Source organism: Seriola dumerili, unplaced genomic scaffold, assembly GCF_002260705.1.
Source record: "Seriola dumerili isolate Sdu_G_001 unplaced genomic scaffold, Sdu_1.0 BDQW01000226.1, whole genome shotgun sequence".
Taxonomy (NCBI): domain Eukaryota; kingdom Metazoa; phylum Chordata; class Actinopteri; order Carangiformes; family Carangidae; genus Seriola; species Seriola dumerili.
Window position 1 is genome coordinate 3418467 of NW_019174481.1, and position 16234 is coordinate 3434700.

At 39.2% G+C, this 16234-nt stretch overlaps 3 protein-coding genes across 3 annotated transcripts; 1 reads left to right on the forward strand and 2 right to left on the reverse strand.

The window, feature by feature from the left end:
* Positions 1-1541: 1541 nt before the first annotated feature.
* LOC111229157 (relaxin-3-like) lies at positions 1542-2312 on the reverse strand. Its single transcript, XM_022755362.1, has 2 exons — positions 2120-2312; positions 1542-1744 (listed from the first exon to the last, which is right to left on the reverse strand). The coding sequence occupies exons 1-2, from the start codon at positions 2310-2312 to the stop codon at positions 1542-1544; spliced, it is 396 nt and encodes a 131-aa protein (XP_022611083.1).
* A 4255-nt stretch (positions 2313-6567) lies between these two features.
* LOC111229021 (potassium voltage-gated channel subfamily V member 2-like) lies at positions 6568-11041 on the reverse strand. The gene is made up of 4 exons (XM_022755170.1): positions 10457-11041; positions 9689-10322; positions 8583-8708; positions 6568-7042 (listed from the first exon to the last, which is right to left on the reverse strand). The coding sequence occupies exons 1-4, from the start codon at positions 10993-10995 to the stop codon at positions 6725-6727; spliced, it is 1617 nt and encodes a 538-aa protein (XP_022610891.1). The 5' UTR covers positions 10996-11041; the 3' UTR covers positions 6568-6724.
* A 1137-nt stretch (positions 11042-12178) lies between these two features.
* rps28 (ribosomal protein S28) lies at positions 12179-14765 on the forward strand. The gene is made up of 4 exons (XM_022755349.1): positions 12179-12249; positions 12542-12589; positions 13575-13697; positions 14640-14765. Exons 1-3 carry the CDS (start codon positions 12211-12213, stop codon positions 13695-13697), a joined length of 210 nt encoding a protein of 69 aa, XP_022611070.1. The 5' UTR covers positions 12179-12210; the 3' UTR covers positions 14640-14765.
* The last annotated feature ends 1469 nt before the right edge of the window (positions 14766-16234 follow it).

Here is a 16234-nt window from a genome sequence, read left to right on the forward strand (position 1 = left end):
AGTAAAACAAACAACTAAACCAAAAAGGACTAAAAGAACAAAGAACCACCAACAAACAACCCAGCTGACTAAACAAATGAAACCAATAAAGCAAAATAAACCATGAGGTCAAACAAAGTAGGTAGAACCAAGGCAAAAACATCCAAGGTAAAAACAACCAAGATAAAAACATTCAAGGCAAAACAGCAGGTGAACCTAGAAAAAGAATTAGTTGGCTCACCATGGTATAAAATGATGTATGTTTGTTTATTTGTTTGTTTGTTTTTTTAACCACTTACCTGCTGCCAATGCTTCCAGCCACAATTGACAGGCACCTTTCTAACCTGGCCCTGATGAGGGGGTTGGCTGGGGGAGGGGTCATCGCAGGGCTGTGTTCACAAACCCTACACTACCTGAAGCGTTCCCCACTCCACACGATTACCACAGGATCAGGGACAAGGCTCAAGCTTAGAAATTGGTTTACTGTGTTGAAAGAGTGTATGTAGAGCCAGTTGCAGGGCTGGCAGCAGTTTGCCAGATGTAACCAACTGTTAAAAACATTATCAGACTGTTGCTCTCTCTTAGCGGCTGTAGTTAAAAACCTTCCAAACAGCATCATCTGCTTCTAACTTGATCTGAATTTAACATTCATCTTCGGGTGTTTTGTCAGATAACGCAGAAAATAAAACCAGATTCTCAAAAACCAATTGTGCACACGACACAATCCGTCCGTCCCCAAATAAAACCAATTAACCAATCAGTCACTGTTGGCTGATTTCATTTGCTATTAGGAGTCATTTAGGACGCCTGCAGTATAGAGTGGCAGATAATCAGAAGCATATTTGATTATCCATTGAGGGAATTATACACCCGTCAGTGTGAGGAACTGGCCGGGTTGCAGAGATTATTTCTGTTATTATGGAGCTGAATGGCTCAGCCAATGGCTTCAATCCGATTTAGTGCTATCAGAGAGAGCACCACTGTTGTATAAGTATAAGTATTAATGTTTACATTAGGAATTACAACAAATTAATATTGTTATCATGTTGTTGTAAGTACTTCCACCTACTTGCAAACTAACCTAGAGTAACCTGGTGTCCTTGTGACGTTGCACCAATAGAAGTTGAGAAACCATCACAAAAAGGCTGAGAAATCACAGATAAGAAAATACAGTTTCATAAACAATCATCAAAAGCTTTATTTCAGTGTAGTTTGAGGGTTGGAAATAAACTTTTTTCTACAGTGAGGAAGAGAGAATAAATTACTTTAGTACAAAATAAACAATCATTTCAATTTGACAGTCTCAGTAAAACTCAGTGTACATTGTGATTTTATCTTTTGTTCTGCTTCATGACATAGACAATAATTTAATTAAATATGATCCAGTATATATAAAACTACTGATGTGCAGTGTTTGTCATCACTGGAAATATAGCAAAATCATTTTATGTGACTTCTCAAGCATTAGGCAACTTGGTAAAGTTTCCCTTTAAACAAACTTGCAGCTCAGACCAACCAAGACCAAGACTGTATTTTATCATGTGACGAGTAGGAAGCTAAGTCTAGCAAAACTGTATCAGCTCTTTCATGCTGCATCCTTTCTCGCAGCAAATATCAGATATCCTCCCAGCAGCTCGTCTGATCCGAGAGGACATGGGGTACCAGTGAGGAGCCAAGGAGACGACGTCCTCCTCCTCGTCAGACTCTGCATGGATGTGCACTGTCTCTGAAGCCCGGCATTCCTCTGTGGAGGCGTCATGGTCCCCTGTGCAGAGGAGAGGGAAAGATATGTGGAATTAAGAGTGATAACCGGAAAACACACAAGATTTCTTGGTTTCAGTTGGAAACCTTCTGTGAAACTGCAAAGGAAATAAAAATAAAAAAAAAGGTTTTGCATTTTGGAGGGAAGCCCGTATGTATTTTGCTGGGTTGATGGATCAGATAGTCACTCAAATGATGACAAACTCCAAGTAAGGCATCTTCCTGCACAGCAGCAGACACTGTTATGTAAGACGGTGCACAAATGTGGCTTTAAATGTTTAAAATGGTAAATATCACTTACATCTGTGATGATGTTTGCAAGGAGTGTCTCTCAACCCATGCACATGATATGTTTAAAAATGTAACATAAAGTACTTACAGTGAGGAGCGGGCAGCTGCTGGCCCATTTTTACGTCAGGGATGCTTCTCCTTAGCCGTGAGTTCCCACAGGATGAGACGGCCAGACGTATCAGCTCTCTGCCACACATCTTAATCCTCTCCTGTGCGTGAACCACACTCGCTGCAGCCACAAGCACCACCATGAGAGACGCCAGACGCTTAGCGGCAGCCATTGTATGATGTGTTACTGCTCCTCAGTTGGTCAGCGGAGGTAGGAACTGAACGACGTTGGGCGTGTGGAGAGTGGTGACTTCTGAGGCGAACATGAGGGGGTTTATATATTCATTGTTACCCACAGTGACGGTTTCCAAAAAACTTTGAGGCCACATGTTTGTTGGAAACATGTATTCAGCCTTGGTGAGGGAAAAGCATGTCCTGATCTGGAGCTCAGCATGATAGTGAGGCGAAGTCTCCTCAAGGTTGAAACTGTCATTAAGATTAAAAAAAAATGTCTCATAGTGAGAAAGAAAGAAAGAAAGAAAGAAAGAAAGAAAGAAAGAAAGAAAGAAAGAAGGAAAGAAAGAAAGAAATACTCTGTATTGTTTTGGGCCATTGAGCTTCACAAGAACATCACACAGCTCCGACAGAGGTCTGAGTTTGGGCCTTAATTGAGAAAAGCAATAAAACCAAGATACATTTCAAGCAGTTCAGATGCTAATAATCCCTGTGTTTACAGATCACAATGTGGTTTTAGTGGTTTTTAATTTGTTTCTTTCAGAGAGACGTGCCTAAGCTCCTATTTCGCTCACGGCATGTACGTATGTTTGTTTGAAATTTGTCATCACGTCATAATTCATGTTATTACGGTGAACAATTTTCCTTGAATGTGAGTGGCTTTTACACCTTATCTTGGCACCTCTTGAGGGATGGGAGCTAATTGGAACAGAGTGCGACTGGCAAAAAGATGTCAAGGATATTGACGCAACTATTCACACACATGGTCACCCCGGGCCATACTGTAGTTGCATAAACATGCCAGTGATGACCGTTTCATATTTGCAGCGCTGATGAAAAACATGAAAGGTGGCACTTTAATGTATTAAACGTACTTCTGGCTATGCTTGGCATTTTAACCTCTAATGACGATATCACTGGTAAGTAATGACTCTCAGTTGCTGCTCTGAGCAGGAGGTAGAGATGTAAGTATCAGTCATGTCTAAATCCTTTCACCTCACTGATTCTGATCCCTGTCCTTTATCCCTTGTAGAAGGAGGTTAAAGTCCATGCTGTTCATTACAGTCCACCCAGATATTTTCTACAGATATCGAATTAACCACACTTTGTTTGGCTCATCATATTACTCGCCACTGTACCGCTGACAGAACATTAGACTCCAGAAAAATGTTAACTGTGAACCGAAAGCTTGAAAGCTGATTGTTTTCTGTTTGGTTGATTTCTTCTGCCAAATTTTTTGTTTTGTTTTGTTTTGCACTTCAGGGCAAAATTAATTATAGATGCAAAATCATCCATGCCTCTCTTGAACAAAAGGAAACATCTGAGTTTCAAGTTTCTCTGTCTGATGTGTCTTTTTGAGGACGTAAAGTTTAAAGCTGCTCCACGTTTGTATATAAGCAATGGATCGACTGACTGTCTGTAGTGATGAACCCACAGTGAATCATCAGTGGGGGAGTTTTAGTGTCTTTTGGCTCATCGTTTTGGTTTTATGAATCGTAACCTTAACGTCTTGGTTCAGTCTGAGCTGCTCTCATGAACCTTTTAACAGCAGACAGACACAGTTAGCGACTTGCTGCTAAACCCAGTAGAGCAATTAGCATCTAAAGTGCCGAATAGAGCCAGAGTGGAACAGTCTGCTGGCTGTTTCAGTATCACCCATTTGCTAACACTTATGTATTACTTAAGATCTCTTATTGCTGCTTTAAGGTCATCAAAGGTTTTATGCCATCCACCAAACGTATCGGGTACATTTGGTGTCTGCCCTACGTTTGGTGGATGAAGTGTATATTTTACAGTAATCCTGCGAAACCTTCAACGTCTTGCTCTTACATCATGTCATCATATCATATCAAGTGAGAATTATATACTATATATCAAATATTAGCTTTTTATCAGCAATAATTTTAGTCAAATTGTTGTTCATCTATCCTTGAATATTCTGTATGTGTCTGTCTTCCTGTGTATCTGTGTCTGTCTGATTGTCTTCCTGACCTTCCCCTGATGTCCCTTTTGACTGCATCTATTCCTGTCCACTCTGTCCAGCCAGAGTCACACGAGACAGCCAAAATCCCTCAGTACTCTTGACTTTTAATTGATCCTGACGACACCATTAAACCACTGGCATCTCTCCCAATACCTTATCCTGTAATACTATTAGACAGGAGCACCGACCCTCAGACGAATGAGACAAGTGTCTGTTAATAGACACAAACGTCAAGTCTCTTGTATTTAAAGGAAAATAATGATACAAGAATGATATGAGGAAGAGATTTTTTTTAATTCAGCAAGAATTTCACTTTTGATGGGAATTGAGGAGTACATATTTTAATACATAATAAAATCTGTGTTTGACATGGTTTCCAGCCTGTATTGCATTTAATTGTTTTTTTCTGTTTTGTTTTTATGTACGATAAAGAAAATTAATGACACATTTCACAGTATTCTGTACAGTCACTGAGTAATATACTGTATAGATTTTCAACTCTGAAAAAGGAATGAAATAAATTAAATAGCTAAAAAATACCTGTAAGATTTCATAAAATGTCCTCTGCCTTTGTCACCTTCTGTTTACACTTTTTAACCAATGCAGTTTTTTTTTTTATAATATTCATACAGTTACAATCATTCATGCACAAGAGGTATAAAACTGATCAGACTGAACAAACTTCAATCTGATCAGTTTGAAATCAGTTTGAAATCTTTTGGCTACTATTGTGTCAGGAAAAATATAAATAGAATGTGGTCACATCTGTCACTAGTTCATAAATAAATTCTTACCCTTCAACAAGTATTTTTGTATTTGCATAAAACTCAAATGAAAAGATTTATAATGTTATATTGATATTTCACTCAATAATTCACTGTCCCTAAATGTGTTTCATTTGGGGGGAACTAATGACTAATACTTTATAAAGCTGTGTTTTTGTAAATCAGAGGTGACCAATGCAGGTGCAGGGTGTTTTGTCATGACCAGAGGCACAACACATCTTCAGCACAGCTGGACAGAGGGTCAGTGGGCGTAATATAACGAAATGGTACTCCAATGCACCGAACAGACCGGTCTTGAGCAGATCTACTACAAAAACTGCAGTCTTTGTCCATAGCACTGAGTGAGTAGCCAGTACAACACATTGAGATGAGATAATGCATTTGCTTACTGTACTTTTGGTCTTTGGAGAACTGTTGCCCAGGGCAGGAGCTGGTCTAATGATCTTAGCTGAAGAGCTAAACACAGCCAGCACACAGTGCAGGGACAGTTCTTACTACAGAACTGGGACATGCTTGATTCTGACATTAAAAGTCCAGCAACATTCAAGCTTAGTTCTCACTCCCTGCAGGGACTGTGCCAAACATTGACCTGCTGCTTATACAATTATAAGCTCTTATCTGCATTTTCCTGTGTGAGAAACCTATATCAGAAACTAACTGATATGCTATCACTCATAAAAGTGGCTTGTAAGCACTTGAATAGGACCTGATCGTACACACCTGATCAGATTTTCAGTGCGACTCAAATAGCGCAGGACCTCATTGACTTTTGCCCCTGTCCAACCAGGCAGGAGGTGCAAGCGGAAATCCTGGTAATCCTTGAGAACAAATTTACACTCATGATCTTAATAGCTACTGACACCCCCCCCTGCTGCACCTCCCCTCCCACTTAGGTACAGTCAAGAGCACGCTGAGCGACCGGACAGAAAGAAAAGGTGCGGTTTCCACAAGAATGCTACGCATGACGCATGGCACGTGATGGGAGAGCTTTGCACGGGTGATGTTGATGATGATGATTTTTCTCAAGTTTTCATTGCTTGAACATTTAAATATCCTCAGTCTAAAAAAGTGGAAAACAATGACTACAGTCCAACATGATGCTTCACCAGCTATTAGCCAAAATTTTTACAGAAGACTGAAATCAAAGTAATACTGTCTGTGCTGCGGAGTATCAGGAATGTAAAGTAACATGTAAGAGACCATGTAGTTGTCCAAAGCAGTTCATTAATAGCACTTCCAATGAAAAGAGTTTTTCGAAAGCACCCTGCTCCCTTCAAAGCGCAACATTGCTTCATTAATAATGTTACTACCTGACCTCCTTCTGTCAAACATCTATTTCAGTTTAGTCAGAATTGGTTGCAGCCGGGCGCTATTCTTGGAGACAGACAACAAGCTGTCCAGCAGGAGCATCTTGTCTATTTGACAGAGTAGTCATCACCCATTGCGTGCAAACAGCAATGACTATAAAGCTGAGGCTTAAAGCTTATCTCAACTTGCTGCTGCCTCATTTGCCCCCCCCCTTAGATTGTTTATCTTAAATCACACAGGCTCAGAGTTGGAGGCAGATGGGGTCTCACACTTTCTACACCCATGGGTGATAAGGCCATTTAGGGTTAGCGACTTAGTGACCAGGCAGCTTCTCTCAGTCCTCGCTCTCACGGATGGTTTGCCTTCCACTGGGCCGGTAGTGTATCTCATCATCGGAGTCGTCTGGCTGGGGTTCAAAGCAGCCGTCAAACTTACGCCTCAGACGTTTCTTGAGCTGGAAGGTGCGCTCTGTGTTTGAATACGTGTATTCCTGTTCCTTCAGCTTGGCGTAGTAGTCGGAGAACTTGTTGAACAGAATGGAGATGGGCATGCCATTGAGGATGATGCCAAACGAGATGCAGCCAAAAGCCACACAGCGGCCAAGATAGGAGATAGGGACAACATCTCCGTAGCCCACAGTAGAGATGCTGACCTGTAGGAAGAGAGTAATGTGAGCCATCTTACATGCATCATCGGAAATGTGCTTTACTATCTGCATGAAATAAATGACTGCCTGCGCTGGTTTTTATATTTTTAGATGTTTTTATATTTACAAAATATAGAGAACTTGGTGGAAAAAGAGAAGTGGGATTTCCCTTATTTTGCTCCAAAGAGAGAGGGCTCATCCTCATAGTGCTTTTCATCCTGCCCCACAATACTCTTCGGACATGGCCTCATGAGAATCCAATAAAGTTCAAATGTTTCTTTTACTAATCATTTGTGATCATTCGCATCATTCGAATCATTTGTGTTGCAAGTTGGGAACGAGCAGGATCAAATAAACCTTCAGGAATGCACTTCAACACTTTCCATCTCTTGAAAGCAATCAGTGCGTCTGGCCACAAACAAGATGCATTACACCGTATTATAGAGGATTAGACATATTTAAGTTAACAGCTGCCACCGGATAAATAAAAACCAAACGCCCTTACATGAGAGCGCAAGAACACAGAGAGACAAGTTGGTGATGTACAGTGATACTAAGGCCTGTTAGTACATTAAAAACAAAGACAGAAAAATACTGTAAAATTGTTAATGTTATTAATTCTGACTATCCCAACAAACGTCAGAGAAAATGAATCTCTTCTCTTTACCTCTGGTTGCCCTGTGAAATTCATTTATGAGGAGAAACAGAATCCAAGATAGTGATCTTATATAATACCTACTTATCCAAATAGCTAATTAGCAAAATATACTTGCAACCCATTGTGGAATGATAACACAGAACAGGCTGAAAAACTTTTTAAGTTGTCTTTTGTGTCGGCTTTATTCTAGCACCCATCCATGATATTTGATGGATATTTTTTCCTGCTTAAGACATCTATATCAAAGTCGGTTTAACCAACCTTTCACTAACAAACAGAGATTATACAATGAGTCTTTAAATATAGTGTTATCATGAATGCATTGCTTGGTAGAACCACAGAAATAGCATTGCCCTGCTCTGTGCACTTCTGTCCTGGTCTGACTAGACAGGCAGCACAAATCCTGGTATGCCTAATCCTTGACCCCTGAAATGCCCCCCCCCCCCCGAGCTTCTCCTCAGTCTCTTCAGCACAGTCAAGAGGAACAGCTTAGCAAGGTTCATAACCATGCTAACTGATCCGGAAGAATCTAAGTAGCAGCCATAAGAGCTCGTCCAATCCCCATTAAGATGAGGGGCAGTTCAGGTGTTACCTGGCATCATATAAATATGTAGTCAAATGCAGCTTAAGCTGCATTTTGTTATGTCCGTCATGGCTTGATCCCATTTTTCTTTGATTCAATACATGCTCATGGTCAAGGAAAAATGTAAGAAAGGGGAAAGCTAAAATAGATTATTACAACATTTGGATCCAGCCAAGTTTGTTGTAAAGTCACTAAAATACCATTTTTGGCCACAAAATACATAAATAAAGCCCTCATTGCTATTCATTCCTGCTGTTTTGCATTTAGGCAAAGCCCGTCTGGAGGTTGAAGTTCATCCTACTCACCGCAGCCCACCACCAGGCATCTGGTATGCTGCTGAATGGTGTCCCGGGCTGATCCACTTCCACAGAGTGCATCAGAGCAGAGAAGGTGAAGATGCCCATGGCAATGAATAGAAACAGACAGCACACCTAAATAATGACGGAGGATTATACGTCAACAGCAGTGCCCATTTATATTTGGATTGGGCTACCAATCAGGTCACATGTTAATATTGTTCATTATGACTGATCTAGAATACCTACATATTTATGTATTAACAAAATGTGCACATGGTATTTTCAGCATGAATGGTCCAAATAAACAGTAGCTGTCAAAAACTACTAAGCCAAGAATAACATATACTCTTATTTGGATGAGGCTGAGGATTTTTCCTGTACAGAAGAACCTTGTGTCAGATGTATTATATCAGTGTCGCCACAGGTGGGATCACCGAAGGGAGTACAGTAGTAAGTTGAAAAAAAAGAAGAGGAGCATCTTAAATTCTTACGCTAGCTGTGCAAATCACAGATTATAAAATTATTATTTGACTTCTGACATGATTGGCACATGTACATGGAACCTGTCAACCTTTTATGTGTTACTTCTTTTCCCACCAAAGTTTCTGTAAATCTTTCTAGGTTCCTGAGGAAGTTATGGTGAACTTGTTAGCAAAACTATTTAGTACACATCCAGTAGATGTAGTGAAACAGAAGCATCAATTTGGAGTCACGTTTATGGCCATGTAGCAAGTGTAGTAATGTTTTTGGACTTTACCAACTTCGTGAAATATCTGCCTCTTGAGCAGCTGAATGCTCCACTATCTTTATCAGCTAGCTGCTAACTAGCTAGCTTTTTAATTAAAACAGTTCCCCTCTGTGGTCGGAAATGCTGATGAATGGTGAGACTACACCAAAAACAGTAAGTTTAACACTAACAGTACAAGTTGCAAGTCACAAATCATATGATCTAGTGTTAATATAAGATATTGATTATAGCCGCTTTCTTTCAGCTCATTTGGGAATTACATGTATGCTCCTTTGTTTTGTGCGTGTCACCTCAGTTTAAGATGTCCACAATGGGTATTTTTTGTGTTTGTGTTAGATTTTTCTCATTTGATATTCCTACATACCTGCTCAGAGCACTGGCGGATGGTGAAACCAAATGCTCTCATGCCTGTAGAATGACGGGCAAGCTTCAAGATACGGAAGATGCGCATCAGCTTGACGACCTTGAGCACCTTGCTGACTTTACTGACCCTAGCCATGGTCTTCAAATCTTGCTGCCCACTGACATCTTCTGCATCTATAACAAATGTCTCAAAAATGATCTGGATGAAGTAGGGCATAACAGCCACCATATCAACAAAGTTGAGGGCACTCTTCACAAAATGTTTGATGTTGGATGTGGTGACTAACCGCAGAAAGTACTCTGAGGTGAAGAAAAGAATGGAAGCGATCTCTATCCACTCCATGTAGGTTTTGCCAGCGAGTTTGTACTGCCTGAGTTCTTTCACTGTATTCATTGTCATGGCAACAATCGAGATGAGCACGAAGAGACTGGAAAACACAGCAAAGGCTTTGGCTGACAATGAGGAGTAGGGATTCTCCATCAGGTCCCAGAGAGCCTTTCGAAGGTCTCCAAGAAACATATTCTTGTATCCTTCGTCATCCTGGTGAGGTTTAATCTCATCAAGCAGCTCCTGGTTGACCTTGAGTTGGTCTCTGATGTCATCCACTTTTTCCTCAAACAGAATACGGCAGCACCTGAGCAGAAGAAGAGGAGAATTACCACCAATTTTTACAAGAACTACTTTTCAAAATCATGCTTGAAATACACAAACAGTAACAGACCAAGCCACACAATACACGTAGTAGGCTATCAACTATCTGCAGCACACCTTGGAGTGTCCTTCAGTTTCAGTCCCCAGAATGACATCTCTTCCTCAAAGTTGACAGGGCAAAGGCTGTCCATAACCCACAGGACATTACTGCAGTAAAAGTGGAATATGTAGTGGAAAAACATGGGGTCCCTGTCGAAAAAGAACTCGTTGTTCTGAACATTGTAATCGTCACAGAGTGTCAGACGCTTGACTGGATCATCGCAGAGGGCAAGGACACCAATCCTTGTTTTTGGGTGTCGGAGGACCAAATGTTTCGGGATGTGGAACACCTTTCCACCCACGTTGAGGTTGACGATGTTTGACTGCCTTGGGTTTGGTGCGTCTTTGGTCTGATCTTTTGTTTCATTTTTTTTCTCATCAGGAGCATCAAGGTTGTTCATAGATGTCCATGGTTTCACTGAGCTGTCCTGTGAAAAAGGAAATTCATGCTCCTGTTCTTCAATGCTTTGTGAAAAACTAATTTCCCGTTTTACGGTTGCAAAAAGACTAGAGCGACGCTTCTTTAGCACTTTCACCTTTGGTTTCATAGTCTCCATTGTGACCGCTCCTTAGAAGACAAAAAACCAAACAGCAAAAGTTCTGTACCGGGTTCAGATAAAGTCAGAGAAAAACGACAACAACAATATTCCACAAGATCTCCATTTAAGCAAGATGTTGTCCCTTGAAAATTTCTGCTTACAGGTTGAAACAAAGATAAAGTAAGAGCTCCCGTGCTTGTCTCTCAGCGTGCAAGAAGATCAACTGCATGAGTTAGGGATTCAGCCTCCTCACTGATTCTCTAATCCTATTGCTGTTCTTTCTGTCAAACACAAGTTAAAAATACTGTTCACAAGGATTAGTGTTGTGATTTAAAGCTTTGAGCTCTGAGAGAGGAGGAAGAGGAGAGGGAGTGGTGTGATGACAGTATTGTATTGCTAACGAGGCTATGGATAGCTTTCTCACAGGAAATTCATATGGTACAGATAGATTACATAAGATAGCTTGAGCTACAGCATCTGTGCTGAACAATAAAGATAAGCCTCACTTTGTAATATCAAACAACAGAATTTAACATTTAGTATTAAAAAATTCTATTTTCTCTATATTTTTACGAAAGCCTTAGGTGTATCTTTTCATTTCTATTCTTCATAATCAAATCCCTGTTTGGAGTTTATCTCTGCAAAAACTCCATATCATAAATAGTTTAGTCATTTCAAAATAAAAGCAAGCCAGAAAAAAATCCAGTTTTGGATTTTTTGGATTGGAAATATACACAAAAGGGATCATGTAGATATGTAGTCTTGTAGTTTGTTGTAGACATCCCAATGAAAGAACTGTATACTGTACTATAAAAGTATTCATAGTTACTGCAAGAATTCCATATATAATACAAAACATTAAGAAACAAATCATGTACAACAGTGGGCAAAACCATGTAGAGTACATTTATCTGGGTCTTTTATTTCACATTGTAAGGTTAAATTTAAAGTACACATACAGAGAATAATGGTATGGCCCAGGTTTCCACCCATGGAAGCTTTTGTGAATGGTATTTCCCAATCTAGCGGAAAAGGAAATAGGAATATAAAATAAAATTATTTTTTTAATATAAAACGTTTTACTGTGTTCATATGTACATACGTGATTAAAATTACTTTTAATTTAATTATAATTTAATTAAAATGGTCAAATTTTAAAAAACTAAAAGATTACAGTTGAGATATATACCGTCTGCGCACCACGTGACTTCCTTTCCGGTCTAACCTGACAACATGGACGCCAGCCGCGTGCAGCCGATCAAGCTCGCAAGAGTAAGAAAATACTTAATATGGTGAAAATAAACGTAACCAGACGGATAGACAGCTTCAGAAACAATTGCTGTCTCATACAGTGCCAAAACATTGAAGCTAAATTAACGTTTAAGCAGCGATTAGCGTACGGCAGGTCGGCTCTCGTGCTTCCATCATGGAGGCCTGTTCATGCCACAACCTGTGCTGCTTCACCGTCAGTCCCGTGCATGCTGGTCTGGACTGTGTGTGGCCACTGTAGAAAACAATTATTCCTAAAGTTGTAATGTTAATCTAAATTTTGTTTTACTTTCAGGTTACCAAAGTACTCGGAAGAACTGGTTCCCAGGGACAATGTACACAGGTATGCTAACATAGCTAATGTTTCAGGGTCGACGGTTCATCTGTTTAACGTAGGGATTTGTTCGGTCTTCTCTTTCCTTAATAAGTTACCGAACAACCCCGACAAGTTTAGCATGATCATAAACGTTTTCAATGTATTTCCCCTTGCAGGTTATCTGCAGGTTGGCTTATTGTCATTTGCAAAGGTCCTAAACCTGTTTGTAGCCTTGCTATGGGTAGTAATGTTACTCAAAACGAGTGTGTGAGTGTAGCAAAAGACAGCTGAAAAATCTGCAGTACCATTGTTCCGGACTTCTGATACCCAAAAGTCACATCACAGCCTTTAATAAATAATTTTTTTTTAAATAGATGTTTTAGTTGTCTTAAGATTACTTTGGTAAACCCTTCAGAAACACTCATGTTTTCATGTGTCTGACTTTTGGCTCGCAAAGACAAATATCTCGTAAGACAATAAAGCTGGACTTGAGCTCTGCGGATGTGTTCAAACTCTTCTTGTGTTCAAACCTATTTATTAGAAAAGTTGTCAGTGAAACAGTAATTTTTGTTAGGTCTATTAAATAAAGCTGTATAAACTTGTCCTATATTATAAATAGGGAAAAATGCCCACTACAGTTTCATGGAGAATATGTCGATGTTTGCAAATACTTTTTTCTGTGTTAAGAACACAAAGATAACCAATTTCCAGTCATGTAAACAGGGAGAGGAGTAAATTCTTATATTAAAGAACTTGGAATTGGAGAACTTTTGATATTTTTTGCTTGAATAATGACTTAAATGATAATCAGTTAAAATGACCCAGCCAAATGATCAATCATTTTAGCTCAGCACATTTATAAATGTGATTGCTGTAATTCCTTCAGTTACTGGGGGGTACACATTAAGTCATGGCTGCACCAGTTCCTGTGTAAATAATTGTCGACCATCATGTGAGATTTTAACGTGCAAAGGTCTTAACTTGTTAATGTAATTTATCTGTGTACCTACAGGTCCGTGTTGAGTTCATGGATGATAGCAACCGCTCCATCATCAGGAACGTGAAGGGCCCAGTCAGAGAAGGAGATGTGCTGACACTTCTGGAGTCTGAAAGAGAAGCCAGGAGGCTGCGATAGGTGAGGAGACATGAGCCCAGCTATGTCTGTTAACCCATTCACCAGTGTGTGTTTGACTTTATATCATTGACACCATTAAACTGTCAACATTATAAGCCTTCCAGCAATTTGAAGATGTAGCTTTGGGCTCTGGTGATGTGTAATAGACACATGTACTTGGACATTTTATAGACTAAACAGCAATATTTTTAAGGAAAAAACCCAGCAGTTGTAATAAACATAGTTTTTGCACAAGAATTTATCACAGTGTAAGAGACATCATGAACTCCAGTGTGAGGTAATGATACAACTGTGCAATCAATATGAATAAATTTTGATGCAAGTGAGTAGATTAAGTAGTTGCATTGAACAGCATTATATTGTGCAATTTATGTAAATGGGAGGTGAGGAAAACATTACAGCTTTTAATGAAGTGTAATACAAAAACACAGCAGCTTTGTACTACCATGGAGTTGAATGGAGCTCTTTGGCACTTTTTACGAAAAATGAACTGTTTCACAAAGATACGGATTATTGCTTGGCATTTGAACCGTATTATATGTTGTACTGGTGTTCATATTTGATTTAAGCGTAGCTGTGACCCACTTGATCTCCTGGCCCTGATGACATTGGCTTGCCCACCACTTTCAGTGACAGTTGAACTCTTGTGACTTGTGGTTTACCATGCATTTCAGCCATGTCAGCGTACAGGGTTAGTCCTGTGGTCCTCTGTGCTGATCTCAGGACTCACGGTGCAGAAACACTGATCGATTTTTGGCAATATTAAATCTGATACTTCACAATCAATTACTAAATTACCTGAAAGGAGAGTCTGTAATATTTCCCTGTTCTTTGTTAGTGTCCTGTTTACGCAGAAGCATTGAAAAAGACGGTTTTGTTTTTGTTGGCTGTTGAATGTGAATATTTTTGAGATGGAGTGTGACTGATCTCTTGTCTTCACAGTGCCCACTGAAGCTGTGAGGTGCCGATCCAGCGCTGTGGAACAGAGGACACCATCAGTTTCACTTGGAATGGCCTACATCTCATTTGTTCAGATGTTTTGAAATAAATTTGGTTATTAAGATGGAAGTGTGGAAGTCCTGTGTTTATTTTATAGTAGATGTGAACTGTTTAAGGTTTTTTTTTGCTTACCATAATTAACAGACTTTGAGGCTTTGATGATTTATAGAGTAAACAATATTTTTTAAAGTTGTGACAACTGTAATAACTATAGTTTATTAGTTGTATTTATTACATTTGTGTATAATTAATTGCAAAATAATTTATCACAGTACACAGTCAACCTTTTGTCTGATATGTGGTCAATTTTGCTCACCAAAGTTTTTTTTTTCTGTTACTTGTCAGTAGAGGTATACAGGCAACATGCTTGCACAGAGATGTGTAAATAAACTCTGGATATTGAGGCAGAGTGCCAAGTTATGGAAGTGACATCAGCCTATTAAATTTCAATCGGTGCACTGCAATGGTAAAATACATGATTTATAATTGAACTGTAATCCAGAGTCTCTTGCCGTAAGAGAAACCTTAAACATGTAAAATGAAATAATTCATGTTAATGTTCCTTTTTAAAGTATCAAAAACCAGTGTTTATTTTATCTTGTTTATATGTAGTTTTCCTACAAGCATGTCCACCATAAACAACACTGTAACTTATCTGACCACTGAAACTAGAGCAGATTATTTTTAAATTACCAAATGTCACAAGGGCAAGTTGATAGAAGCTAAATTTGTTGTTCTGTTGTGAGTGTTGGGTTGCTTGATGCTATTTTTGCACATTTATTTCCACAAATGCATTTTAATGTGTCTCAATATACATACATCTACAGAAAAGGAACATTATTACTACCAGGTTCAGGTTGTGCGGTTTGCATTCTGTCCAGCAGAGTGCAGCATCGCTCTGATCATCACAATAGTGATGAGTAATTTCAAGACAACCGTTGTTTTAGAATAACTAACTAAACAAGCCCCTTTGCTCTGCCTTATTTAACCTTTAACTGAAGAATATTCATCTCTTTCATGTATTTTTAAACACAAAACTCTGTATACAGGCAAAAATTAGGTGCAGAAGCAACAACATTAAAAACACCTGTCTAAAATTGTGTAGGTCTCCCTCTGACCTGCTCTGAAGGAGTCGTGTGGCATCAGGCACGATGACGTTGGCAGCAGACCCTTTAAGTTCTGTTAGTTGCTAAGTGGGGCCTCCATGGATCGCACTTTTTCCAGCAGATCTCACATTATTGCTCCATCAGATTGAGATCTGGGGAAATTTAGAGACTGTTAACATTTGAACTCTTTGTCATTTTCTTCAAACAATCCATGAACATTTTTTGCAGCTGGAACAACCACTTTGACGATGAAGAAACAAAACACAATCTCATAAATAAATGTGGATTTTTAACCGAAGTGTATCTAAGCATATTTTATGACCAACAATGTTTCAATTTATATATTTTTTGATGAATTTTAAAATAAAATTTTTGAAAATTGAACAAAAATGTACCACAAATGTGTTTATCTTGATTTTTTTTCAATTCTTT